The 26,180-nt window shown below is 59.7% G+C and overlaps 2 protein-coding genes and 1 long non-coding RNA gene across 11 annotated transcripts; 1 reads left to right on the top strand and 2 right to left on the bottom strand.

The window, feature by feature from the left end:
* Positions 1-3: 3 nt before the first annotated feature.
* SYTL1 (synaptotagmin like 1) lies at positions 4-6,747 on the bottom strand. Of its 5 annotated transcripts, none has more exons than XM_075522398.1 (15): positions 6,639-6,747; positions 4,460-4,707; positions 3,978-4,123; positions 3,795-3,903; positions 3,389-3,428; positions 2,929-3,028; positions 2,620-2,705; positions 1,714-1,836; positions 1,457-1,623; positions 1,270-1,372; positions 999-1,160; positions 845-923; positions 672-771; positions 384-589; positions 4-279 (listed from the first exon to the last, which is right to left on the bottom strand). In XM_075522398.1, exons 2-15 carry the CDS (start codon positions 4,705-4,707, stop codon positions 140-142), a joined length of 1,809 nt encoding a protein of 602 aa, XP_075378513.1. In that variant the 5' UTR covers positions 6,639-6,747; the 3' UTR covers positions 4-139. The 5 variants fall into 5 exon arrangements, with proteins under 5 accessions (XP_075378513.1, XP_075378511.1, XP_075378514.1 ...); XM_075522396.1 differs by having other exon boundaries at positions 4,460-4,756; positions 6,639-6,741; XM_075522399.1 differs by having other exon boundaries at positions 2,620-2,702; positions 4,460-4,756; positions 6,639-6,741.
* Positions 6,748-11,905: 5,158 nt separating this feature from the next.
* Positions 11,906-20,849, bottom strand: TMEM222 (transmembrane protein 222). 5 transcript variants are annotated; one of them, XM_075522374.1, is made up of 7 exons: positions 20,695-20,818; positions 19,324-19,599; positions 18,162-18,352; positions 17,359-17,390; positions 16,573-16,669; positions 16,275-16,405; positions 11,906-12,720 (listed from the first exon to the last, which is right to left on the bottom strand). In XM_075522374.1, the coding sequence occupies exons 3-7, from the start codon at positions 18,219-18,221 to the stop codon at positions 12,375-12,377; spliced, it is 666 nt and encodes a 221-aa protein (XP_075378489.1). In that variant the 5' UTR covers positions 18,222-18,352; positions 19,324-19,599; positions 20,695-20,818; the 3' UTR covers positions 11,906-12,374. The 5 variants fall into 5 exon arrangements, with proteins under 5 accessions (XP_075378489.1, XP_075378487.1, XP_075378486.1 ...); XM_075522372.1 differs by having other exon boundaries at positions 18,162-18,246; XM_075522371.1 differs by lacking the exon at positions 19,324-19,599 and having other exon boundaries at positions 18,162-18,246; positions 20,695-20,849.
* A 1,341-nt stretch (positions 20,850-22,190) lies between these two features.
* Positions 22,191-23,848, top strand: LOC142419411 (uncharacterized). The gene is made up of 2 exons (XR_012778550.1): positions 22,191-22,766; positions 23,550-23,848. It is a non-coding gene; the product is annotated as an uncharacterized LOC142419411 (long non-coding RNA).
* The last annotated feature ends 2,332 nt before the right edge of the window (positions 23,849-26,180 follow it).

Genomic DNA, 26,180 nt, shown 5'->3' with positions numbered 1-26,180 from the left:
TGGTGCCGCTTCATTGCTGCTGAAAGGAGGGGGGGGGCACAGACCCCCAGCCCCGCACAGTGACTCTCCGGGCTCAGCGCTGTCCCCCGCCAGGTCCCACAGTCCCACTGGCACGGGGTGGTCCGTGGGGGGCCGGGGGCTATGCCCGGGGGATGAGGTTGGTCCGCAGGGGCAGCAGCGCTTCCACCCACTGCCCGGGCTGCTGGAGCAGGCGCTCCCACACCCCCCGCTCCTCCGCCGTCGAGTCCATCCAGCCCACCGGCAGCCCGTAGCTGCTCCCTGCAGAGAGACCACCGCCGTCACCCACCCCGCTGCACCCCCCGCAAGCCGCGGGGGGCACCCCAGGGTGCCCAGGGCTTCCCCCCCCCCCGCCCCGCCCCGACCTGTGCCCAGGCTGAGCCGGATGCCGCCCAGCTGGCGCTTGGAAAAGGCTTCGTGGTGCCAGAGGGTGAATTCGGCGCACGCCTCGGCCAGGTCCTTGGCCTGGAAGCCGTCGTACACCATGGTGTGGTTAAAGAGGGGGTTGAGGCTCCGCTTCACCACCCGCGTCTTCTGCCGGCTCGCCTTGCTGTCGTCCGGCAGCACGTAGCTGGGGGTGACAGCGGGGTGAGGGCGGGGGGACACACACCAGCCCCCCTGGGTGCCCCCCAGGGTGCCACCCCCCCTCTTACCACTGCACGAAGGCGTCCACGGTGCCGCTCTGCAGGGGGATGAGGCTCTGAGCATCCTTCACCCAGATGTGCAGCTCGCCCGTGGGTGGCAGCCCCCCGCCTGCAGGCGAGAGGGGTCAGGGGCACCCTGCCATGCCAGACCCCCCCCCCCGGTGCCCGCGGGCACCTCTCACCTTCCGAGCCAGCGGGGATGAACTTCAATGCCAAGTTGAGGTTGCCCCGGCTGGCGAGGCCGTCCGAGGAGATGGGCATCTGGGGAGGATGGGGGGGGGTTATGGGGGGCTGTGGATGGTGGGGGGGGCTGGGCTGGGTGGGCTGGGGACTCACCCGGGGCTGGAGGCTGAACCACTCGGGGCGCGTGTTGGCCCAGTCCCAGGTGCCCAGCGCGACCTCCACCTCCCCGAGGAAGAGGTTCCTGCCCAGGCTGTCGTGGTGCCACACCGAGAGGTTCAGCGTCCGACCCTGCAGGTCCCTCTTCTCCAGCTTGTACTGGCGGGGAGGGGACACAGACAGCGTGAGGCTATCCGCCCCCACCCAGCCATCCCCCCTTGAACCAGGGGGACCCCCCCCAAAACCACCCCAAAGCGGGGGTAGAAACCTTGAGGGTCTCATTGAAGATGGGATCCAAGCTCCTCTTCCGCACCGTGGTCTTACGCTTGCTGCGGTTGGACTTATCCGGCAGCAGGTACGTCTTGATGTACCTGGAGCCAAAAAAATGAGGTGGATGCAACGGGTACCACCGTGGGCATCGGCCGAGCATCGCCGCTCGGGGCCGGGGCACTCACGGGTCCGACCGCTGCTTCTTGGCCTCGGCCAGCTCGCGGCACCGCAGCACGTGGACCTGCAGCTCCTTCTTGGCCGGGTCGTAGCGGAGGGAGAACTGGACGCAGCCCCGCACGGCCACGCTGCCCAGCTCGCCCTCGCTGTACAGGCTCATCAGGCTGCCGCTCAGCTGCGGGGTGGGGGGGACAGGGTCAGGCCCTCGGAGATGGGGGGGTTGAAGAGGTGACCACCCCCCCCCAGCAGCCCCCGGCTCCCGTACCGTGGAGGAGCTGAGGCTGGACACGGAGGAGCTGGTGGTCAGCAGGCTGCTCGGGGGCACGTGGCCGTTTTGTGGGGACACCCGGCCTGGGGATGCCTGATCCATCTGGGGGGTCCCTGGCCCCTGGAAATGCAAAGCAAAGAGGGGTCAGCACCCCCCCCCGGACCCCCATCCCCAGTGCGGGCTCCTGAGGGCACCCAGCTCCCAGCAAGTGCCCGGTGCTTGGGCACAGCCTGTGCCGTGCTGGCTTTGCACTCCCCATACAGCCCCATACAGCCCTCCCAGCCCCATACAGCCCCATACAGCCCTCCCAGCCTCATACAGCCCTCCCAGCCCCAGAAAGCCCCTCCCAGCCCCATACAGCCCTCCCAGCCCCATACAGCCCCATATAGCCCTCCCAGCCCCATACAGCCCCATACAGCCCTCCCAGCACCTCCCAGCCCCATACAGCCCTCCCAGCCCCATACAGCCCCTCCCAGCCCCATACAGCCCCTCCCAGCCCCATACAGCCCCATACAGCCCCTCCCAGCCCCATACAGCACTCCCAGCCCCAGACAGCCCCATATAGCCCTCCCAGCCCCATACAGCCCCATACAGCCCCTCCCAGCCCCATACAGCACTCCCAGCCCCATACAGCCCCATACAGCACTCCCAGCCCCATACAGCCCCATATAGCCCTCCCAGCCCCATACAGCCCCATACAGCCCCTCCCAGCCCCATACAGCACTCCCAGCCCCAGACAGCCCCATATAGCCCTCCCAGCCCCATACAGCCCCATATAGCCCTCCCAGCCCCATACAGCCCCATACAGCCCCATATAGCCCTCCCAACCCCATACAGCCCCATACAGCCCTATATAGCCCCCTCCAGCCCCCCCAACCCCATACAGCCCCACCACCATCCCACCTGCCCAGCGTCGGGGCCGCTGTGTGCGGAGTCAGGCTCCTCCTCGTCTTCCTCCGCGCTGGACGTGCCGAAGGGGTTCCCACCTGCTGCAAGGGCGTGGGGTGGGTGGGGGGTCCCGATGCAGCAGGGATGGGTTGGGGGGGGGACTCCCTTTTTTCGGCAAGAGGAACGAGCAGGCAAGGGAGGGGTTGGGGGCCATGATGGGGGGGCGACGATGGGGGGCCGGGAGGAGGTAGGAGGCTGGTAAGCAGTGCTGGGGGGGCTCCGGCCCCCCAAATCTCAACAGCACCGATCCCCCATCACGGTTACCTGGCTGGGCCGGGCCGTCCTGCTCCCTTGGCGGGATGTCACCCTGCTGCAGGGGCTGTGACACCGGGGTCCCCTCCAGAGCTGGGGCCGTGGGGCTGGGCTGCGAGGTGGCACATACGGGAATGGGTGAACATGGGTGCCCCGAGCACCCTCCTCTCCCCCGCCTGCTCCCCTCGGTCCAGCCCCTCTGGGTCCCTGGGGACAGGGTGGGGGACATCCCATGGGACACCCCCCATGCCACGGGGTTCGGGGTCATACTTTGCGAGACCACGCACAGGGCTGGCCCCGATGGCGGCACCCTCCTGGGGTGACACCACAGCTCCCCCCCTCCGGGGCCACGGCAACTTGGGGGGGATCCAGGCTGCTGGGTGCTCCCCCACTGACCGAGCCCATCACCAGGGCGTCGGGTACTGGCTGCAGGCTCTGCTGGGCCGGCTCAACCCCCACACCAGGCACCGACCTGGGGCTCTGCGGCTGCCTGCGCCTCCTCCGTAGGGGGACTGCGAGAAAAGACGATAATTAGTTTCTCTTGACAAGGCATCAGGCTAACGAGTTCTTCCCCCCCCCGCGTCCCTGCAGCTGTTTATAGAGCCGGGGTCCGGCAGGGCCGCAGAAACCCCCCCGGGTGGCGGACAGACAGACACACACCCCAGGACTGTGGACAGACACCCCAGGACTGTGGACAGACACCAGGACGGCGCAGCTCTGGCCATGCCATCCCCTCCGTCACGGGCTCTGCTCCCACTTCCCCACCTCTAGCTCCCCCCGGGCATCCCGGGGCCGTGCCACCCCCCGCGGGGTACCGATAAGAGAAGCCACCGTCCGTGGGTACCCATGGGGCAGGAGCCCCCCACCACCCCCCTCACCTCTCCTCCGGCTCTGCCGCACCATCCTCATCCTCCTTCTCCTCTGCCAGCGGCTCGCTGATGGCCTCCAGCTCGTCCAGGCTGGGGCCACGATCTGGGTCCCCCGCTCCTGGGGACATCGGGGACCTCAGCGGGCTGAGCCCCGGCCCCCAGTGTCCCCCGGCGTCCCCGTCCCTCGCCTACCCCGGGGCCGTCTCCTGCGGCGGATGGAGGCACGGACGAGGTCGGAGCCCAGGTGGTGCCGGTGGCGCTGGGCGCGGGCATCGCAGAACCAGTCCCCGGTGAGGGTCTTCAGCCGCGCCGGGTCCGACACTGACTTGCGGAGCTTGCTGGTGGCGGGAGGGTGGCGTTGGCTCCCCCCCACCCCGCTGCTGCCATCGACCCCGGCACCACTGTCCCCATCACTCTTCCCAAGCGGCTGATGGAGCCACCGTGACTGGCCCTGGGGACACCAGCCACCATCTCCCAGGGGGTTTGGGACCCCCGATGCCGGTGTCACCCACCACAGGGTTTCACCCTGGCTGGGCTCAGTGGGTTCCCCCATCCTCAGGGGACCCCCAGCCTGGCTGCTCTGCCCCCAGGGGGGATGGACCCCAGGCTGGCTGCTCTTGGGGGGTTCACGCTGTCCTCAAGGGTGACGCCGAGCAGGGGGTCCCCAGCCTCACCTGATGCGGCCCTCCTCGCGCTGGCGGAGCTGCCAGTCGCGGCGCAGCACCTCGACGATGGCACGCCGCTCCTCCTCCGTCAGGAAGCTCAGGTCCAGCAGCGCCTCGGCCCCCACCTCCAGCGCCATGGCTGGGTGGGGGGGCACAGCAGGGGCACCCCGGGGCGCTGGCCTAGGCGGGTGCCGAGAAACGGGGGGCTGCGGCGGTGGGGGCTCAGCGTGCCGGGCATGGACCAGCGATGCCAGCATCTGGAGAGGGACCACAGGGCTGCTTTGGGGTGGGAATCATCCTGACCCTCTGCAAAGAGATGGAGTGGAAGCTCAGCATGCGCACACACACTCCCCCCACACTGCACCCCAAAACACCCCGGGACCCCCAACAGGAACAAACCTAAGGGTGGGAGGATGCTGAGGGGGCCCAGGACCACGGGCAATCCCACGGGCAGGCTGCAGGCAGGCTCAGGGAACCCTGCCACTCCTCCTGCTGCCAGGCCCCGCTGCCGGCCCCGTGCCAGAGCCAGCCCTGCCTGCTGCCGGGATCCTGCCCGCAGCCCATGTTTGCAAAGGGTGTTTGCTCAGGGCTGGCTCTGCCCCTGCCTGCTTTCCCACGGGTTTCATCGAGTGCCACGGCACCGAGACGGGTGGCAAAAGGGGGCTCGGCTACCCTCACGATGGGCTGAGACCGAACCAGGCTGAGACCATACTCAGCTCATCACAGGTCCCAGGGCAGAGGGTGCGGCAGGGGCTCTTGCCCCACTGCCCGGCATTGCCTCACCGCTGCCCTTCCTGGCCCCGGTGTTGGGAAAGCGCTGCCCAGCGCAGGATGCCGAGGGCAGGAAATTGCAGCAGCGACGGGGCAGGATCGGTCCTGCCGGCCCCCCGACCCCCCGCCACCCGGCACGGCCGCACCCCGGCACGGCTGCGGGGCTCCCGCCTCCACCGTGGGGCTCGGACACCAGTGGCCCTGTCGCCAGCCCCGAAGGTGACTGTCCCTCCCCCACAGGTGGCCCTGTCCCCAGCTCCACAGAGGGTCCTGTCGCAGCCCCATGGGTGCCCCTGTCCCAGCCCCGGGGGGTCTCAGACACCCCCCAGCATTGGGGACCCCAGCCCAGGTTCCGAGCACACCGGTGCCGGTGGGCAGGCTGGGTCCAACCCCACCACGGACCCCCCCCAAGCAAGCACCAGAGACCTCCCCCCCCCCCCTCACTCACCGGGGCCCCCCCACACCACCTGGGTCCCCCCCAGCACCCCACGCTAGGCAGGAGAACCTGCAACACCCACCAGCACCCTGCACCCAGCCAGGCTGCACCAGGGCTGGGTGGGGGTCTCGGGGGGGACACACACGTACCGGCTGTCACTGGGGCTGGGACGCCGCCGCCGCTGCCTCCCCGCCGCAGCCCGCTCGTATCCTGTTTACTGGCGGTGCACGGGGGTGTCCCCCCCACCCCGGAACAGAGCCGGCACCCAAAAAAGTCACCCAGGTCTGGCCCAGGCGCTGCTGCCGTTCCCCGGCCCCCGCGGGGACCCCGGCGGGTGGGTGCAGCCGGGGCGTAAACGGGCACCCACGTCCCGCTCCCGCTGGGTGCAGAGGGGTGCTGGGCACCCAGCCCCCCCATCCTGCACGGGAGACCAGTCAAACCAGTTAAACCTCCCCAATAAACCACAACTTGGGGGGAGGGGGGGGGAGCGCACCTCCCTTTTTTCTTTGCGAGCAGCCCACCGCGATGGGGGGGGCGAAACACTCCCCCCCCCAAACACCCCCTCCCCCAATGCACCCAGTCTCAGGTCCCCCCGGTGCCCCCCCCCCGCAGCCCCCTGGGACTGGCAGGCCCCAGCCGCCCCCCCCCAGCCCAGGGCTGCACCCCTCAGTGCTCCCCCACCCTCCTCACTGCGCCAGGGGCCCTGCAGCCCATCACCGTGGCCTCAGACCCCGGCCAGCCCCACCGGCCAGGCCAAGCCTCCAGCACAGGGTGGGGAGGATAAAAGGCACGGCAGAAATTTGGGTCCCAGAGCCCCCATCCCTCCTTGGTAGAGAGCAGACTGGGGACGGGGGGGGGGGGCTGCAGCCCCCCAAACAGGGCGAGAGGAGCCAGACCCCCCCCCAACCCCCCCCACCCCACGGTGCCGGCGCAGCCCCGCCATGGGGCAAGCAGTGGGGTCAGCCCCATGGCCGCCCTTACCTGCCCAGGACTGTGCGTGGGGGGTCGCGGTGGCTCGTGTGCGTGTCCCCCCCACCCCCAGCACCCCACGGGGACCCTCGCGGCGGGAGGTGGCCCCCGGTCCCCACCCTCGGCCGGGTGCTGGAGCGGAGTCAACCGCAGGCGAGCAGGCGCCTCCTCACCCCGGCAGCACGAAAGCAGGGACTGGAGCCGGGACGGGACTGAACTGGGCTGAACTGGGCTGAACTGGGAGGTGTCAGGCAGCCCGGGAAGGGGTGGTGCGGAGAGGAAGCACCCCAGGGTAGGGGGACCCCCCCCCAAGCCCAGTGGAGGCTCGAAGCCAAGGGTGTGGGCACAGGGATGGGGTGGGACACCCCCCCTCCCCCCCCCCCGCCGCCCTGTCCTCTCCCAGGGGTTTGGGGGACCTCACAGGGCAGGATGCGGCCTCGGGGTGCCTTATGTGGAGCGGCTCTGGGAGAGCTCCCGGGCTGCACTGGGGGGACTGGGGGGACTGGGCAGACTGGTCTCTGCTGGGCATGGCGGGGGGGCAGCAAATCTGCCCTCCCTGCAGCCCCCACCCCACCCCGAAAGCCCAGCGTGGAGCAGCGTGGGGTCCCTGGGGCTTTGCAGGGCCCCCCACCCACAGGGTATCCCCAGCCCCATAGCACCCATCCCACGGGACAGCCCCAGCTATGGGGCAGCCCCAGCCCCCCAGCCTCATCCCATGGGTACTCCCAGCCCCACATCCCCTATCCCGCGGGTACCCCCAGCCCCACAGCTCCCATCCCACGGGACAGCCCCAGCTATGGGGCAGCCCCAGCCCCCCAGCCTCATCCCATGGGTACTCCCAGCCCCACGTCCCCTATCCCGCAGGTACCCCCAGCCCCACAGCTCCCATCCCGCCCGGCACAATCCCGTCTTGCTCCGAAGGGCCGGGGCTCCCAACCACCCAGGACAAACCGGGGTGCTCAGCCCCACGCAGGATCAGGCCAGCAATGCCTGGCAGGGGTGAACCCAGGGCAGGAGCATCCTTCCCTGGCACAGCGGGGGCCCGTGCCTCAGTTTCCCTCGGTCACCTGGGGAGGGCGGCTGGCTGGGGAGGGGTCGGGCTCCCTGCCAGGCTCCAGCCGTCACCCAGCCAGCCCTACGGCGAGGTGACAGCACTGCTGGGGCAGGCATTGCGGTGGGGTGCAGCGGCAGCAGCCTGGCAGCACACGCCGAGCACAGGCCCGCAAGAAAAGGGGATTATTTTTAGCGTGGTTTCTAAGGAAATGAGACTTTAGCAACGGCTCTGTCTGTCTGTCTGTCGGCCGCCCTCCCCTTCCTCCCCTTGCAGGGCGCTTGCTGCTCAGCTCCGATGGGGAGAGGCCCCAGGCGGACGAGGTCCCTGCTGTGGATGCTCTGGAAATGCAGCGAGCGTGGCCAGATCTCTGCGGGGGGCGATGGCTCGGGGACCGTCATGTCCCCACGGGGGCTGCTCGTGGCCTGGTGGCTCTGCTCCGGGTTACCCAGGGTGGGCACCGAGTCCTTTCGGTGCATCCCAGCCTGGAACCCTTCGTACCAGCGACGTCCAGGGCGAGAAATGTTTATCGGCTGAGGCTGGAACAGGAAAGGACGTGGCAGGATCCGTCCCCTGCTCCTGGATCTCTGGAGGTGGATGGACAGACGGGTGGATGGACAGACGGGTGGTACCCGACACCTCGGTGATGGGCTTGCTCACTGGGGCAGTGCCCCTCCTCGGGGCCACGGGCAGGCGGCTCGGGGCAGCCTTGTGCACGGCACGGCACAGGCCAAACCCCGTGGCTGGAGGCGTGGGGGAGCAGCCGGTCACATCCCGCCGTGTGTCCCCACCCCATCCCCGGTGACCCAGAGGTGTAGTGAGTTCGCTGGGTCTCGGCCATAGCCGCCGTGGCACCGCAGTGCCTGGGGAGCAGAGCCTCCCTCCGTGCCTCCCTCTGCCCGGGGCGGCCATGGCCGGAGGCTGCGTCAGCCCGGTGACACCCAGGAACACCCTGGCCACCAGCACCAGGCGAGCAAGGCGCTGGGCCAGCCCTCGGGGACAGTTTTCCTTGCAGACACCCTGGAGCGAGCCAGGCAGCCGCAATGGCCCGCGGCCCGGCTCCAGCCACATCCCGAAGCAGCATCTGAGGGAGAAAACCCCCTTTCTGTCCCCTGGGTGCCGGGTGCCGGGTGCTGGGTGCTGGCAGCATCCCCACGGGTGCGCAGAACAGGTTCTGCCTCATTTCTGCGCTGGGTGTTTGGGCAGTGGGGAGGAAGCCGGGGGTGAGGAGCAAGTCCTGTCCCGCTCCCCAGCCCTGCTTCCCCCCCCAGACTCGTTCTTCAGGTCTACAGGGTGCAGGCAAGCCCGGCTCTCCCGGCGGGGGGAAACCGAGGCAGGGAGCGTGTGCCGGAGCATCGGCAGCGTCTCGCCTGCCGGCAGGTTTGCAGGGGGGGGAGTTGGGGCAGCACCCACAGCATCAGCACCCTGGCTGGGTGGGCAGCACCCGTGACACCGCCAGCTGAGGGCACCCAGGGTGGGCGGCAGCGCCGGGGGGCATTGAGGGAAAGCGGCTTTTAAGGCTGCTGCGGGAGCTGGGCTCCACGGCCACCAGCTGCCAAGAGCATCGCCAGAGGGACAGGGGCCCTGGAGCGGCCCCAGCCCTCGTCCCCCCGGCCAGGAGGTGCTGAGGGGAGCACGGTGGTGGGGAGAAGGCCGGGAGGGATGGGGGTCCCTGCCCCGGGGACCCTGCAGGGGAGGGCAGGGCTCCGTCCTGACGCAGGGAGCCCGGGCAGGCGGCGGATACCGGAGATGCTAAATCCCCCCCCAGGCACCAGCTGCAGGACGCAAACATCTCTGCAAACCAGGGGGGTTCACCCCACAGACACACATCCCCAGCAGCCTCCCCCAGCCCCAAACCTCCCCTTCCCTTTCTGCCGTTGCTTTTACACCACCCCGGCCCGCTCCCCCCAGCGATGGGGTCATCCGGCCCCGGCCCCCTCCCAGGGACTGGGGTCCCCGTGTCCTCTGCCCTCCCGGTGCCTTTGATGCGCTGCTCGAGCGCTCCCCGGGCATGCGGGACGAGCCCAGCTCCCGTGTGAACACAGCCCAGCTCCCACGGGCTGGGGGGCCGTTTGCTTGCAGCCCCCTCTTCATTTTTCATTTTTAATCCCCGCAATAGAGCAGGGACCTCGCAGCGTTTCCCCCTTTGGCTCTGGCTGGGGATGATGTGCAAGGCCTGCCCGGCAAGACGCGGCGAGCGTCCGGAGCCGCACCGTTGGGTCTTGCACGCCCTTTCCCTCCCCTGCCCGGGAAACAACGTGGATGATGGGGTGGCCGAGGATGAGGAGGGAGCCGCAGCCTCGGAAGCACCACGGCCGCAGGCGGCCCAGCCACCACCGCTGGCGTTTTCAAAAGCTTCCACCGTGCAAATGCTGAAGTGCAAGTTGATATTGCTCCCCAGACAGCCCTTTGATGCCCCCCCCCGCCCCTCCTGCTAAGGGGATGAGGAACGGGGGGCCCCTCGCCTCCGGCCGGCCGCGGCAAAGTCACCCCGCTTCAAAGGCGGCTCCATGCCAGCCCCGCGGCGGTGGCACGGCCGGTGATGGGGCATCCGCTTCCCTGTCCCCGTGGGGAGGTCAGGGACCCCCAGCCCCGCTCCCTGCACTGAAGAAGCCTCCGCGCCGCGGCTGCCGGGGGGGATCGGTCACGCTCGGCCATCCCGGGCGAGGGCAGAGGGGTGGGAGGCAGCAAGGTCGCTCCGATGATTCGGTTCAGGCCACTTGGCAGGTTGGGATGGATCTTGCCACTCTGCTTTGCAGCCTCCCTGGCCTCCAGCAGCCTCCGTCCCTCCGGGGGCTGGGCTGGCCAGGCTGAGAGGTGGGAGAAAAAAAAAAAGAGGAGCAGGGCTTGCACAGTCCAGCCTCCTGCCACGGCCAGAGAGCTGTGAGCACCCCGGGCACCCGAGTGTGACTATCTTGGCACATTCAGACTGGCTGCTTCCATATAATCCCCAAATACCATGACCCGAACCGTGCGGCTCGGCTCTCACACACCTCCAGCCACATTCCCTGCAGCTCCCCGGGCAGCAGAAGTGGGTTAGAAAAATCTTGCCACGCTTGGGAGGCGAGCGGGGACCCAGCAGGACGGTTACAGCAGTACAGAGCCGTGCACGCTGGGCAGAGCACGTTCCTGGGGGGTTTTGTATCCTCACCTCGTGCTCCAGCGACAGACGCGTGCAGGATAAACCCCTCGGAGGCTGCCTGCCATCCCCGCCACTGCTCTTTCGCGGCCCCCGAGCCGAAGCAGGGGCTGGAGTTAACGCAGCCGCAGGAGCAGCGTGGTTTGGATGGAGGGGCTGAGCAGGAGAGGATCCAGGTGGTGTTTTGTAAGATGGCTGCGCCGTTAAATCCCTGAGCCTTGTACACAACCTAATTTTAAGGCTGATCTACTTCCCCCACCGCGCAGCTTTGGCCTCTGGATATCAGATGTAACGGAAAATCGGCTGCTGCATTAGCAATCGTTACAGCACTCGGAGGCCCAGCTTCCCTCGCTCCCAGTTCAGGCAGCGGTATCCTGCTGGGAGAGGGGAAAACGAGGCCGGCTCTTCGCATCCCACTGCTCTCCGCTCCTCCATAGCTCCCGGCAGCCCCAGGCCCCGCATACGCATCCCCTCCCCAACAGCTTGCAGGGAAATGGAAGACGGGGGGCTCCGCACGGGCGGGGGAAAGGAGCCCCAGCCTCCAAGAAGGGAGAGGTGCCAGAGCCTTAGGACTAGGGAAAGGGAACAGCTCAACGGGATCAACCTGCAAGAGGGGGCTTAGCTTCTAAAAAAGCATCCTCCTCCGCAGAGCGCTGGGCTCCCCGCTGCCCAGGGCCAGGCAGGGCTCTGCTGACCGGGCAGGGGCTTAGGGATCGGCAAAGGGCAAGAGCAGGCAGAGCCCCGTCTCCTCCCACACATTACAAAGACCCTTGGCGGGTCCCCAGCTTCAAGACCCGACGTTAAAGCCTGCAAACGCTTCCCGCGCTGCAGCAACTGGGTCCCCCTGCCCCCCCCAAACCCCCCTTCCCAACAGGAGGTCTGAAAACAGGGCTGTGAGTTTTGCCTCGGAGCAGAGCAAAGGGCAAGTTCATAAAGTAAAAGGCACGGGAGCTTCGGGGACCGGCTCCTGCTTGCAGCCAGACACGCTGCCTTGGGGCAGGAGAGGGGCCGGAGCTCAGCGGGGCAGGGGGGAATACCAACAAAAAACGAAAAGAGTCTCGACAAGAAGAGATGCGGCACTTGGAGACATCCACAGAAATAAGTTTATTTCCCCTACCGTCAGGATTATGAAACCACAGAAGCAGAGTTTAAATATTTACAAAGTAATCCAGCGCCCCACAGAGATCAAGAGAACAAAGGATGAGGGTACAGAGGGCTCGCCCTCGCCGAAGAGCAACGGCAACGCCAGCGAGCTCTGCAGCACAAGCACGTGCAAAGGGGAAAGGAGAGGAGCATAAAACTGGCATCCGGAAGGTGAAGGACAGGGTGAACCTTTAATGTGGCTAGTCAAAGCGGGCACTGCAAAGAAGCCGGTAGCGAGATGACGGAAGCTGCAAGGAGAGGACGTTCCTTACTCGCCCCCCTTGTCTGCCGCCTCCCACGCCAAGAGGAAGCAGCCCCCTCCCCACACGACCGCAGCCGCTGGCTGCAGCGCTGCTGGGAAGCCATGCCGAGCACCGCTGGGGTTCCTCCGCACTCCCGCAGCGCTGGGCTGAGGCTACCGCAGCGCAGGAAAACAGTAAATCCCACCAGCCCACCCCCCTCTCCCAGCACCCGACCTGTGCGGGCACCATCCTTCATTGTGCGAGTACAGACGGCTTTGCGTGTCCAGCGCGGATGTGCGGGCTGGCTCTGCGGTACCCTCAGCTTTGGGCCTTGCTCTCCTGTTAGCCGTGTTTCTTTCGGATGCCCGGAGCCATCCTCCGTCTCCGGCGGAGGAAGCGGGTCGGCTGTTCAGCCAGGACTTGGGCAAAGCACCGCTTTCCCTCCTGGGCAGCCAGCGCTCCAGCCGACTACGAGGCTCATTTGCTGCTGCTCGGAAAGTCTCCATTCGAAACCCAGACCTGGTACAAAGCGTTAGGAGCAAACAACAAGGATTTTCACTGTGGGGAATGGCACTCAACATGTTTTCAGAAGTCCCAGGAGCGGGGACTGTGGCCAGCAGCCCCGCTCCCGGCCTCCCCCGACAACTCAAAGTCTCAGCTTTGGCAATGCTTGTATAGCTTATCGATAAAACACTGAATCAACGTGTGAGACAGGCCTAAGAGTCTCTAGGTTATTGCTACTGCGTAAGACAGGTTGGCTTCAGCCCTGGGGCCGGGGACTCCGAGCGCATCCTTGGCAGGTCACTCTGAGAAATCATACTTAAATTAAAAACAGAGACAAAGGACTAATCTCTCCTGTTCAACTGGCTTGTCCCAGGGCATGTTAGCCAGCAGGCTCGCTGGGTGGAGACCGCAGCGACACAGGGTAGCTCGGTAAGACACCATCCTTTCATTGTAAGGTTCTCTTTGATCAAGATCTTGGCTTTCTGATCAGCCCCAGGCCCAGCGCCCTCCAGCCCGCTCTCCACGCAGGCTTGAAATGACCGTACAGGGCAGACACCGACGACTACTTCAGCTCCAGGTAGACAGCGAAAGGCGCCGAGGTCTGCACACCTCCTCCACCCACCCCAGAAAAGCCAGCACCAGATGATAGAGAGACAACTGGATGCTTTAGGGAGAGGTTTAAAAGTGACTGAGGAAAAGGAGGAAATGAAGAAATCGAGAAGCCCAAGAGGAGTCCCCAACCCTCCCATATGGCTAGAGGAGTCGGGGAGATGGAAACGGATGGAAAGGCACACGGGGACAGGTCTGAGAGCCAGCAGGGTGACGGTGAATGGGCTTCCCCGTCAGAGGAAGCCACAGGGACAGCAAGCAGTGGAGAAGAGCTTTCTTGCTGGCCACAAGCACTCCTTGCAGTTGCAATCCATCAGGTAGTGGAGTAAAGAGCTGGCCTTTCAAGGCATGAGTGGAAAAGCTATTCTCCTTCCTCTGCAGTCGGAGGGGATCTGCTCAACTGCACATAACCCTTCAAGCCACACTTTTTTTTTTTTTTAAGAAGCCACATTGGCTCAGAGCCCCACAGAAAGCAGCATCTGCGGGCCAGAGCCTCAGCAAACACAGACCTGGACCTCTTGCCCCGGGAGAGGCTCTGGGTCATGTCCAAATTCACTTCCTGCCTAGCACTCAAGAACAACCTACCCCCCTACTACCCATCCTGCCCGACCCAGGGCTCAAAAGGGCCATCAGACCCCAACGCTGCCAGACCAGCGTTTCTCGCATCAAAGTCAGTCCTGCTTTTATTGCAGGTGTGCCCTGCAAAGCACGCCAAGGAAGTAAACAGACCTTCTTGTTCACCATCCTGGAACCTGCAGCAAGAAAGCCAGCGCCCCAGTTTGCTGCTGCAAAGTCCAACTTGAACGTGGATGCTTTCCAGTCCCTTCACCTTTTCTCTTAATCTCTGATGGCCTCACTAAGCTCAAGTCCCAGGTGCCGCTCTCATGGATGCTTCCAAAACCCTACGCTAAGCCTTCTGTCCCAGAAACACGTACCTGCTGCTGCTGCCACCTCTGCAGGCTCAGGTATGCTGCGACACACAAAGCACTCAGGATCAAAGGAAAGTAAGCGGCTCATGAGAAGCGTAACGACAATTTTAGATATTCAGAGCACAAGGAGAAGCAGGGAAGCGATATTTTCTCTGACACAAGCTAAAAGGGTCTTAGCGGTAGACTCCCAACTCTGCAACAGGCTATTGAAAGTGTGCAGACTGCCATGAGCCATACCCAAGCCAGTCGATCGACTTTCCTGCCTTTCTGGGCTCACCAGCAGGACCAGATGCATTTGCCCTGCCACAGAGCGTTCCTCTGCACGTCTCCTCAGAGGAGTGTCCCGCCGTCAACACCTTTCTGTCACTACTGGGGAGACCATCAGTGAGCGCTGTGGCACCCTACATCCCCAGGAGGAACCCCACACCTCCACTTCGAAACATGTGCTACAGGAGAGTCATGCAACAGGGAAACAACAACTCCTCCTTGGAAATCAGGAAATCTGAGGAAGCATCTGATGAAGTCTGCCAAGAGGAAGAAACCAGGTGATCAGAGAGAACCTTACAAGGTGTTTCTGCTTGTGCTCCTGAACCAGGAGGCAGGGTTTGCCTTGCGGCTTTTTACTTGGCACTGAAAGCAAAGGTGCCCACGCCTCTCCTTTCCTGATTGCGTTTCTACCTACCAAATTGCAGAAAGGGAGCATATTCAGGGACAGAGCAGGAGGCTTCAGGGCCCCAGACATTGGGAGACACCATCGACAGAAAAAAAAAAAAAAAAAACCCAGAAGGAAAAGAAGCCAGTTCCAAGAAACAAAGACGAGCTGTTACAATGGAGTGGAGTTGCCACCTTCCCCAGAAAACGCCTCCCAGAGTCCCATGCCTCCATCTCACTGGATCAGTCACAGTTTCTTCCTTCGTGTGCCCACGGAATGGGGAGTTCACAGCTGCCATCACCGCAAATGAAGCGTCAGGACAACGGTCACGATCACCCCCAAGAAGAGGACAAAGGGAAGCCAGGTCTTCACAAATCCCCCTATGCTGCAAGATGGAAAAAAGGGGGAGGGTTAAACATAAGAAATCAGCAGAGAAAGACAAGAGGGAGAGAAGGATGTGAGAATAACTGGAGAAATCAGAGGGGGACAGACGCCCTTCTGACTTTCTTATCCATTGGTGGCACTGCCATACAACAAGTCCTGGAGATTCAGTCCGTGTTAAAAATTGAGACTAGGTCCACAAATAACTGTATCATGAACAACAGGGCTGGACTCTCCTTCCAGCTTAAATTCAGGTTGAAGACTAGCACATTCATATCTGCACAGACAGGAGTGGTGACAGGAGACCACAAAAAATGAAACCCTGTTACCACAGGCCTCCTTATTCAGACTGCTGGCGTATTTAACCAAGACAGCAGGACTACACTTGCCTAAAAGCTGGTGGTAGAGAAGCTTTTCCAGAACGGGGAAGACCCAACAGAAGTGGAGCAACTCAAAAGCTTTATGCAGGGCAGTCCTCGCAGAATCTCCTCTTCAGGCACAAGGAGCTGCAGTGGAGATTAAGTGCCCTTTCTAGTAAGGAAAGCTCGGGGTTTCCCTCTCCGCTCAAGTTGGAAGCTCCACGCCAGTTGGAAATCCGACTAGTTTTTAATGTAAACAAGACTCGAGAGAGGGAAGAGAAACCAGTAATCCTCAGAGACAAGCCATTTTGTGACCTTATGTTCTGACCTAACCCAGCCAAAAGACAACACAGAGTGAGATTTGCTTTAGCTAGCATTTCCCAAATTCCAGGCACCCTAGATTAGCTGCCAGATATAGCATTTCAGGAGCAGCATCTAGTGCAGCCCAGCAAGCACTCTTGGTTCTTTTCCTAAGAGGCAGCAGGCAGTGACAGTACCACCTACCAGCAACATACACCCACATGTTGCAGGGGAGAGATGTTTCTCCCTTCTCCACGGGACGGTCTGAAGCTTTGGAGGGCGAGGAAGAAAGAAACAGAGCCCTTTTGCCTGCTGAATCTAGAGTTCTCCTCAGCTCACCTTACATACTTCCCATACAGGAGTGAGAAGAAGCAGAGTTTCACCATGTTCCAGGAGGTGCTGTTATCGTATCTCATCAAGTTTAAGGCCAGAGCCACGTGAGAATGGCAGTTATCACAGCAAAGGTTGTGCTGGAACAGAAAAACGGGCATGGGATTAGAAATCCTGTCCTTGAGGCTCCCCAGTTCTGTACCCTGTGCTGGCACAGACCCACAGGTCCCACTCCTGCAGCAAGCACCCAAACACTGGGGCGATATTCCTCCACACACAAGACGGGACATCAGCACCGAAGCCGTACCATTCGGTGCTTGTACTCCTCCGAGGCATCGTGTACGGCCGTGTCCCAAGCATTGGGACTGGTGGAGTATACTTTGCTGGGATCCAGTTTCCAGTACCTAGAAGGATGAGAACAGATCCCTTCACGTTACTGCTGCATCTTCACAACTCCTTGCTCTTCCCAGCAGGAAGATGCTTAAAGGACTTAGAGAAATCCACTACCTCTCGAGTCCATGGAGCCGAGCTCTTCAAGACGAGCGTATGCTGCAGAGGGCAGCAGAAACTAATGCTCAGCACCCTCAGCCCGACAGCACCCCGGAGAGAGAAACTGCAGACCTCAGGGGCACAGACAAAACTCTGAACTGCTTTCACATCCCGTGATGTGAAACCTTCAGGCCATTCAAAACGTAAACCTGATCTGACAGATAAGCAAAACCCAGGCACCTCTCCTCCTCCCCCCAGAAAATCATTAACAGGATGCGAGTGATGACAGTTCATTAGTACAGCACAGGCAGTATTTACTTGGAGCATGTTGTTAACATTATCTTAAAATGCTTTAGCCTTTTCTTTTTTTTTTTTCCCCTTCTAATAAAGGCTCCATACAGCTCTCATTATATATTGCTGTCACGCTTCTAAAAAGATTTAATTTAACGTGGTTTCTTGAAAAGCAGAGACACAGTAGCCATCCACTTGAATTAGGGCATCTGAACAACAAGAAAAGCAATATTATAGCATGTCTGTCTCCATAAATTAAAGGACATCTGCAGGTCAGTTGGTTAGTTTAATAAAAACTAACAAGAGCACTTACTTCACTGGCTTCCCAAATGCCATGTTGTCTTCCTACAAAAAAGGAAAAACGTCTCAAGAGGACAACCCCGTGCAATATTCGTGACATGCCTCTTGCTGGAAGGTCTCACAGCCCGCGATCGCTTAGTGATAAAACTGTCACATTGCCTCAGCAGTCTCAAGACACCAATCTTATTTGTGTGTCTGGATTTAGATTTCAGTTGTTTTCGTACTCCTGTTCTGGGTATGAGTATATTTATACTCTATACAGGGTGACATCATCTAGCTATATGGTATATGTACCTTGTTCCCCCCCGCCTTTTTTTTTTTTAACTGTTAATATCTTGTTAACTCAAAGTTGTAAGTGTTCCAATCTATTAAGAGTATTAATTACCCCACCTTAAAACTCCCTTACTTTCAAAATCCACCAGACTGTAAAGTGGTTTAGAAGACTGGCACATACCTGATGCTAAGCAGCATGACAGTAACAGGCATGCTGAGGAAGTTGGAAGGCTGCTTCTGTTACTCGGAATTAAGAGAATTTAGGTCTAGAATTCCCAATTACGAGCCTGGACTACAAGATTTCTTCCCTTTTGCTCACCAAGCCAAACTAGCCACCATCTATCACATCCCCCAAATGAACTCCACTGGACAGCAGCCCACAGAGTAACAGCAAAGACCCACGATCTTCAGAAACATCTAAGCCATTACTTTGCAAAACTTTGAACTGCAAAAGACAGGAGACGGCTCAAAAGTCACCAACGAAGGTGAGAAGCAGGCCAAGCACAGATTCTGCTTAAGCACCCCGATCCATCGTCTACTTACTGAGACAAAGTATGGCCCTGCGAAGTCCCGAATGACTCCAGTCGACGTGCAGATACCCATGTGGCCAATGATCGGGAAGAGCCATCTACCGAGGCAACAAGTGAACCGTCAGGCTGAGATATTTGCCCCCCGATCACACCGAGTGCGTGCAACGTGCTGCCAGGAGACTGCTGGAGCGGCCGTACAACCAACTGCATAGCATGGGATAGACAGGCACAGTTAAGGTGTTATACGCAGCCGAGAGATGAAAGCAGGTGAGCCAAAGCCAGGCAAAGACCGGTAAAGACGCAGTAGAGGTACAAGCAAAAGAAAAACACGCAGGGAATACCCAAAGCTGTGCTCTCCTGACAAGCAGGTCTAGAGTCAGCTCGTCTGTGCGGCAGTCAGGCTTCGGGATTTTACCGTGAGTGGCTGCAGTTACGGAGACCGCAAAACCCCGAAGGCCTGCACTACACACGTCCCCGGCCAGGGAAGCGCAAGCCCCAATCTCCCAGAACAAACCCATTTGTGTATCCAAGTAAAAAGGTTAGATCCAGGAGAAACTGCCTTGAGATAAAAGCAGACTTTCCACTTCAACAACTGAAAATAAGGTCACCTTGTCCATCTTCCCATCCACGCTGCGGCTTTTCACGGCAAACTAGATTTAAGCACCCCAGACAGAAAACGGGGCTCCTGGCTCCAGGAAAAGCATTCCCTCCCCTAAATGATCCCATTGTTTCAAAGACCTTCTCCTCCCCGCTGGATATTTACAGCCCCAGAGAGCAGCAGATCTATATCCCAACCCCCTCCCATCATCATCTCTTAGAAGTAAATACTTCAGGCCAAATTACAGCGCTCTCCCACATCCTCCGGCATTCTCAGGTTTGCTGACCTCTCTCCGATTTCTCACTCCTCTCTCCCCGAGGGCCTGCACGCAGCGACTAATATTTCGGAAGAGGTTCCAGCAATGCTAAACAGAAACAGACTCACAAGCCACAGCTCAATTAGAGATCCTAAAACTATCAAAATAAAAAGGGACTGAGGCGGTTGGATGGCACGAGGAAAGACAAGCCGTAAGCGCAGCTGAGGTTATAAACAGCAGATAGCTCCTGTCGATGACATAACCCTAGGACGTAGAGAAAGGACTCTGCAAAGTTTGACGTTCTGCGCTTGCATCACTTACCCTCTGCGTGTTGCTATCTGGTGCGATGCAAAGCAGCCAGTTTGGCTAATCTGTGCAATGTTTTACCAGCCAGAAGGTACGGCTGAATATAACGCTGTCACAGCGTTGCCACCTTCAAAGGTCTAGACACTTCTTCCTTTTTTTAATTCTCCTCTCAGCACTGACTAGCTTTCAAGCCTCCAAATCCAAGGATGACGGGAAATGTCAGAGGGAGAAAATGGAGCTATTATGCAATCTAAGGAGAGATTTTGCCAAATAACACCACCGAAATTTCTGCTGCAAAACAAAATCAACAGGAAGACGACACTGTTCATCGGGGAATGAGCCCACAAATACAGATGCCCAGCAACTTTGGCAGCAGGACAGGTCTCTTCATCAGTCCCAGCAGCAAATAAGAAGGTTAAAAGCTTTGGAAAATCCTCCAGGAAAAGACTAAGGTGGAAATTTTAAGCAATCAAAAGAGGTAAAAAACAAAGCTGGTTTGTAGCTGTATGCGAGACAGCAACAGGGAAGTTGCAGCTTCTCCTCGCCGAGGAGAGTTACGGTGCCGTTCCCAATCCTGGCACCGACCACACCACGTCTTCTACCTGACTTTCAGCTCTGGCTCAGTAAACATTATCACCTGATTTGAACCGGAGGAGAAGAGGAAGGCATAAAAATAAGGCTTTGTGTTCCCAGACTACCCCCAAAGCCACATTTTACAGCTTTTCGTTTTCCCACAACTGGAGAAAAACTCAGAAGTCTTCCCTGGAGCCTGCTTACACTTGGCTGACAAGACTGGGAAGGCAAATCGACTTCTAACTCATTAGAAGTGAAGCGCAGAGGCTCTCCTCAAGGCATAAGGTGGTCTAAGATCCCCGTAGCCAAACCTTTGCTCCAAAAACATGAAAGACTTCCCACGTTTCACTGGATCCCCTCCACTCCCGCTCCTGTAGAGACAAGCCCGCTCGCCGCAAAGCTTTCCCCACACACGCCCTTGCTGCGGGGAGAGGAGAGCCCTACCCCAAGGACAGAATCCTACCCGGGCCCTGGCCCTGAAGCAGGCTGGCACCCCCTCACCCCAAAGCAGGCCGAGCACCCCAAAGCGGGCCGGGCGCCCTGCCTGCCCCGGAGCAGGCCAGGCAGCCAGTCACCCCGGTCTGCCTGCCCCAAAGCCGGCCAGCACCCAGTTACCCCAAAAGCAGGCCGGGCCCCCTGCCAGCTCCGGAGCAGGCTGAGCACCCAGCACCCCGAAGCGGGCCGGGCGGTCGGTCCCGGGAGAGGGGAGGCGGGGAACGGCCCGGGCCCTTCCGCGGTAGCGAGGCGCGGGCCCAGGCCTCAGCCGGGCCGCCCGCCCCCGGGGCCGGCCGGGAGCGCAGGGCCCGCACTCACGTCAGGACGGGGATGGGGGTCCACACCACGCAGTAGGGGAAGCGGCCGCGCTCGGCGTCCAGCCCGGCCCCGCCGCCGCCGCCATTGAACTGCTTCATCTTGGCCTCCGCTTCCGCCATCACCGGGGCCCGCCCCCCTACCCGGCGCGTTTGCGTCACTTCCTGGAGACCGCGCCCGCTTCCGGGCACGGCCGGTAACCAGGAAGCGGGAGCGCAGGCTGGCCCCCGGCCCGCCGGGCCCAGCGCCCCCTCCTCTGGGCCCTCCCCGCTTTGGGGAGGGGGGTCCGGGCCCCGGGGCTCGCCCCGCTGGCAGGGCAGCCCGGGCGGAGAGCCCGCAGCCCCGCGGCTGCTTCTTGGTGAAGCGCTGGCTCGCTGCTCTGCAGGCCCGCGGAGAGCCCGGCTCCGCGCTTCCCCCCAGCACTCCAGCGGCTTCGCCTGGCGCAGAAGGGCCAGGGTTTGTCTCCCAGCGGGGCCTTCTGCTCTGGTGAAGCTCCTCCAGGCAGGTACCTTCACCCCTCGCACCTACCTTGCGCAGATCCGCCACAGGAACCTCGGCAGCAGACTTCTCGCTGTTGCCCTTCCGAAGATCAGAAGCTGGAGGAGTCAGCCCCGGGAGCTGCCAGGGAGAAGATCTCCTCGGGAAATCAGCATCGCGCCAAGCCTCCTGCGAGAGAGGAGGTGGTCGAGGTACTGCAAGGGGTGGAACCGCATTTACAAATGGAGAATCAGCTTAGAAAAATAACAATTGCTTTATTAGGAAGTTTAATTCAAACTACACGAGAAAGCTGAAGAAGAAATATGTTTATTCCAGATTTCCACCCACCACAACACACTCAGCAAAATACAGAGTGACAACTCACTGAACTAGTGGGAAGAACAGGGAGGACATCGCTTGTCCCAGCCCAGCAGACCCAGGACGGGGATGTCCTGCCCAGCGGGTGCAGGAGAGCTGCCCAGCGTCCAGCCCCCACTCTCCTCTTCGCATCCTTCCACACTTTCCTTGGAAGCCGTTCATCTCCTCCTCACACAGAGACCTTGAGCTGCATTTCCCTTCAAGGCCCATTCTGCGGTGTCACACAGCACAATACCAAGGGGTTTGAAATAAAACAGTCTTGGCCCCTTCCTGGAGGTGGTTGGGTTCCTCCTCCCTCGTGGCTCCAGCACGCCGAGCGGAGGCAACGCAGAGCACGCACTCTGCTCGCAAAAGGTGCTGGCTTTTGTTATTAGCAAACCCTGTTAATTGCCAGAGCCACGTTCCCAACAGTCATCACAAATTTCCACATAACAGCCCCACTTTTTACTGAAATTTCTCTCCTTCATCAAAGACTTATCTCTACTTTATGCGTTCTGCTTTCCATTACCTGACTTTGCTCAATAATTAAGCTGAATCCAGCCTTCCACATTTACCAAGGTATTCCCTGTTCTGGGGACAGAACAGCACTTACACACCCACTGAATTTTAGACTAGTGAAGCTTCCAGCTTGAAAGTAACTACCCACAGCAGAGGCAGGTCAGAGGGGACACCAATTTGGAGTTGCCGGTACGGCAGTAGAAAACGTTGGCTAACAGTCTAGTGTAGAGGTGGCCTACTCGCCCTTGATACACGCTAACTTGACATAGGAGTACTCAGGCTTCAACTCAACTAGCTTAGTAACGCACTGCAGACTACACACTTCCTCGCCTCTACCGAGCCCTCAGGAGATCATCTAACATCCCGCCTTATTTCCTAGCCTAGACCATGTTTTAGGACAGCCCCTCCAAGAGGGAGAACGGCTTCAGAGGCATCTGGATGGAAGCAGAGCCATCCACCGAGGCGCTCACGCAGAGCGGCTCACGTCGAGCTGTAGCGTGGGCATCGTCTCAGCATGACCTGTCACTGCGTCAGAGTTGATCAAGAGCCTGAGACTGTGCTCCTCGGGATCCGATGGTGAGGGAATTCACAAAATAGTCTGGTTCCAAAAGAGAGAAAGCTGAGGAAATACAGACACCCTGGAGAGCAAAGCCGTGCCCGGTGCTTTGGTTTCTAACAGACACTTCCTATTTTGGCACTTTGGATGGAAGATGCACACAAAGGTTGTATGTGTTTCAGTGAACACTTTTTGTTCGATGAAGAAAAATACTTGCATTGATTTGCTCCAGGCTAACATAAATATCAGAGATTGTTAAAATCTATGAATAGGGGCCAATGTTCACATCAGCTAATGTCACCCTGGCGCGTTTGTCGGATTAGGCAATGGATTTGCTCTTCCTGCTTGCGTCTCGGAGGCTGCTAAGCAGCGTATCACCAGGGACCAGCTCCCTTGGCAAAGCCACGCAGCAAGGACGACGCCGACAGCCTCAGCAGGACGCGATTCCCCGCAGTGCCACCTCACACCCTCCCCTCCCGCGTGGGCAGGGGGCATTTCAGACAGCCCACTTTATTCCCTCTTAAACCAAGTGCAGGAAGGCAAACCCAGCTGCTGGAGCACGGGAAGAACACCATTTTCCCCCAGCTGGATTTAAAAAAAAAAAAAAGAAAAGAAAAAAAATCAATACAGCACTCCTGTACTGCACAGCTTTCTTTTGTGTTTGTCAGGCAAGCAGAAGGGCTCTCCATCCCCAGTACCGCACTGGCAGAAAACGGGTGAGCTGTAGCTGACAGCAGGGTCTTCCTAGTGACAACTGGAAAGCTGCTGCTGTTCTACTGCTATTGATCTAAGCAGAATACAAAACACCTGAAGTCAGCAGGGAAAAATAGCTGCAGTTGGAAAAGAAACTGCGGGGGGGGAGCCGGGGGGGGAGCCGGGGGGGGGGGGGGGGGGGAGCAGGTAAGAAGTTCTCCATGCATAAAATTAAAGGCCGGGCTTTTTATTGCAGTTATCTTGCCTGACGACAATACTGGATCGATGTACAGAGCAGGAATGCTGCCATCATTGTTTTTGCAATCTCTCATTTGACGAGAAACAAAAGGTTTCACTCCCGCTTCTGCCAGCGCCTCGCCACCGACGGCTCCTCTCTCCCCTTGGCAGCAAGGAAGCAGCTCTACCTCCCATCGGCCCAAAACGTTCTCAGCACAACGATCTCTGCCTGCTCACCGCAGGTGCCAGCACATCGCTCGCATCCCGGAGATGCGGAGCCCTTCCCCTTCCGAGAGGAGAGCCTGTCTGCTCCGGGAACGAACAGCCCAGACCGCACACCGGTTTGGGTTTGTCCAAGCGCACGCCACCATGGCTATAGCTGGACCTCAGCCTGGAAGGGATTCGGTTACCTCCCCTTTCTACCCCGGCTCATCTCTGAGCCTGAAAGAAGCAGGCACCCAGCCAGCTCTTGTTCAGTAAGCGGCTTCCTTGGGAACCTTCCCTGTTGTGACAGCTCAAACATTACAGGGACTGCCAGAACCAAACCACTCAAGGAAGAGATCCCCTCCCCCTTCTGACATTGACAACCGAGGCAGCAGCAGGCAACACCGCGTGCAGGAGTCTATTTAAAATGTCACCGAGGCACAGGCTGATGGAGGACACCAAGGCGTCCTTCCCCCGCCCTGGAGGTGATGCTGGGGTGGGTTGCTTTGCGTTTTTGTTGTTCCCTTCCTGTGGTCTGTGCCTGCTGCAATCTGACAGCCTCTAATCGCTCAGCGTGAACCAGAAACGTCACTCTCATCTGTATTGATGATGGTGTTACTCACAAGCGCAAGAACATACGCAGGGCTCAGCCACCCACCCCAAAAGCAATGCCCCTAAGCCATCTCACCCCTCAGCTTTAACCTTCAGGTCTTTTCTGCTTCCCTGTCACTTGAAAGCTGCATTTCCTCCTCTCTCCCTCTCCAATTGACAGAGTCAATCCACAGGGCAACTTTTATGTTTAAAGGGAAGCCACCGGTTTCTCAGGGACAAGGGGCACAAGGTGGAAGAGCTCAAAGAGCCAAGCGCAGGTCACGATGATTTCTCAGCTATGAAATCCACAAAAAGGCCCACCTTCTCTCCTCGCCAGTCCCGGAGGGGTTCCCGATCAGTCCCACCTCCTGCAGCAGCAAGGCCTGAACAAGCTACAAGGAGCATAACAGGCAGAGGACTCAATTCCTCACTGCAACAACAGCCAGCAGTTTTCTGACATCCTGCTCCCATTTTGCTCAGAGACAGAAGCCATCTTGAGCCTTTTGCAGACTCGTTCCTGGCACTGCAAACCGTTACATCAGAGAAAAGTGAACTCATCAGTAGGGCTGCGATTGTTCCCCTCCCCACATCCCAGAGCACAGCGCTCCTCTCCCTCCTCAACCCAAATCCCTTACCCACATTACAAATAAAACTCATTTTCTGGGTCCTTCTAGCCATTTCCACCCACGATTCAACCACTCCATATCCCCTTCCACGCTTCCTGTTTGTCCAACCATTCAGTCCAAGATCTGACCTAATTAGCTGATTGCCAATTCCAGCTGTGGATGCACATTGTTTTCTTAGAGCAGAGCTGTCTTTTAAAGCAATAATTTGTATCAGACAGGATTCAAAATGAAGAGGCCTCAAAAGGCCTTCAGCTGAAAGGTGTCCAACGGGAATTTTTAAGAGAAGAGTTCAAATGAATTCTGAAAATAGCAGACTGATTTCCTAACTCTTACTTAAGGCCTGGCATTCTGCAGCTTGGAGGGCAGGAAAGTATTTGGGAGGTTTTGCAGCAGGAGCCCAGAGGAGAAAGTGAGTTTGTGATATCCTTTAGCAAGGGATCATCTCCGGGTCTAAACGTTGATGTCCTACACACCACGCTGAGTGCGAGACACTTTAAGGCAGTAAGTGCGTTGTTTCTGACAGTGGAAACATCTCAGAAGATCAGTCAGTAACACGGCGACTCGGGCAGGTGACCTTGGGTCTGCCCCGCAGCCTAAGTCACCAGGGCTCTGCTTCTCAGGGCAGGAGGCTATTTAAGAAGAGCTAAAAGGCAAGGATGGGCTGGTTTCCCTACTCAGCTTTTCCCCCCCTCCTCCCCCCCCGCTCACCTCTAACTCTTGGGTTCAGCAGGGACTCAAAGAGGATTTTATCAATTTTACCCCCCACCCTGACAAAACATGATTCAGAGAAACTAACTCCATCACAGCACCGTTCACTTTTCCATAAGACACGTGCGTCGCCTCTCTTCCCCAGCAAGCCCCAGGCAGCCGTTCTCGTCCTCACCCCAACGTCTGCAGCTTTAGCTCTAAACCAAGCCGAAGGTGGACTCTGCTCCCCAAGAGAGCCCCGGCCCTTGCTCCACTGACAGATCTGAGCTCCCACACCTGGATAAACTAACATCACCACTAAGTCAGTAGCCAACACAGCTTACAAGCCATGTTCCGGGCTCCCCAGCCCCCTTCCCACTCAAGTTTCCTGGGGCTGCTGTTCTCCAGAAAGCAGCGCTGATGAACAGACAACATCCAGCCCAACCAGGCCACCCTCCACCCACCCTTGTCCACCTCCATAGAGGAGAAAGGTAGAACAAAGCCAGAACAATCCTCCAAACAAAATGACACCAAGAAAGAAC

The sequence above is a fragment of the Mycteria americana genome, chromosome 21 (assembly GCF_035582795.1).
Source record: "Mycteria americana isolate JAX WOST 10 ecotype Jacksonville Zoo and Gardens chromosome 21, USCA_MyAme_1.0, whole genome shotgun sequence".
In the NCBI taxonomy this organism is placed as follows: domain Eukaryota; kingdom Metazoa; phylum Chordata; class Aves; order Ciconiiformes; family Ciconiidae; genus Mycteria; species Mycteria americana.
Note: the sequence above shows the minus strand (reverse complement) of the source record. Positions and strands in the feature narration are given on the sequence as shown.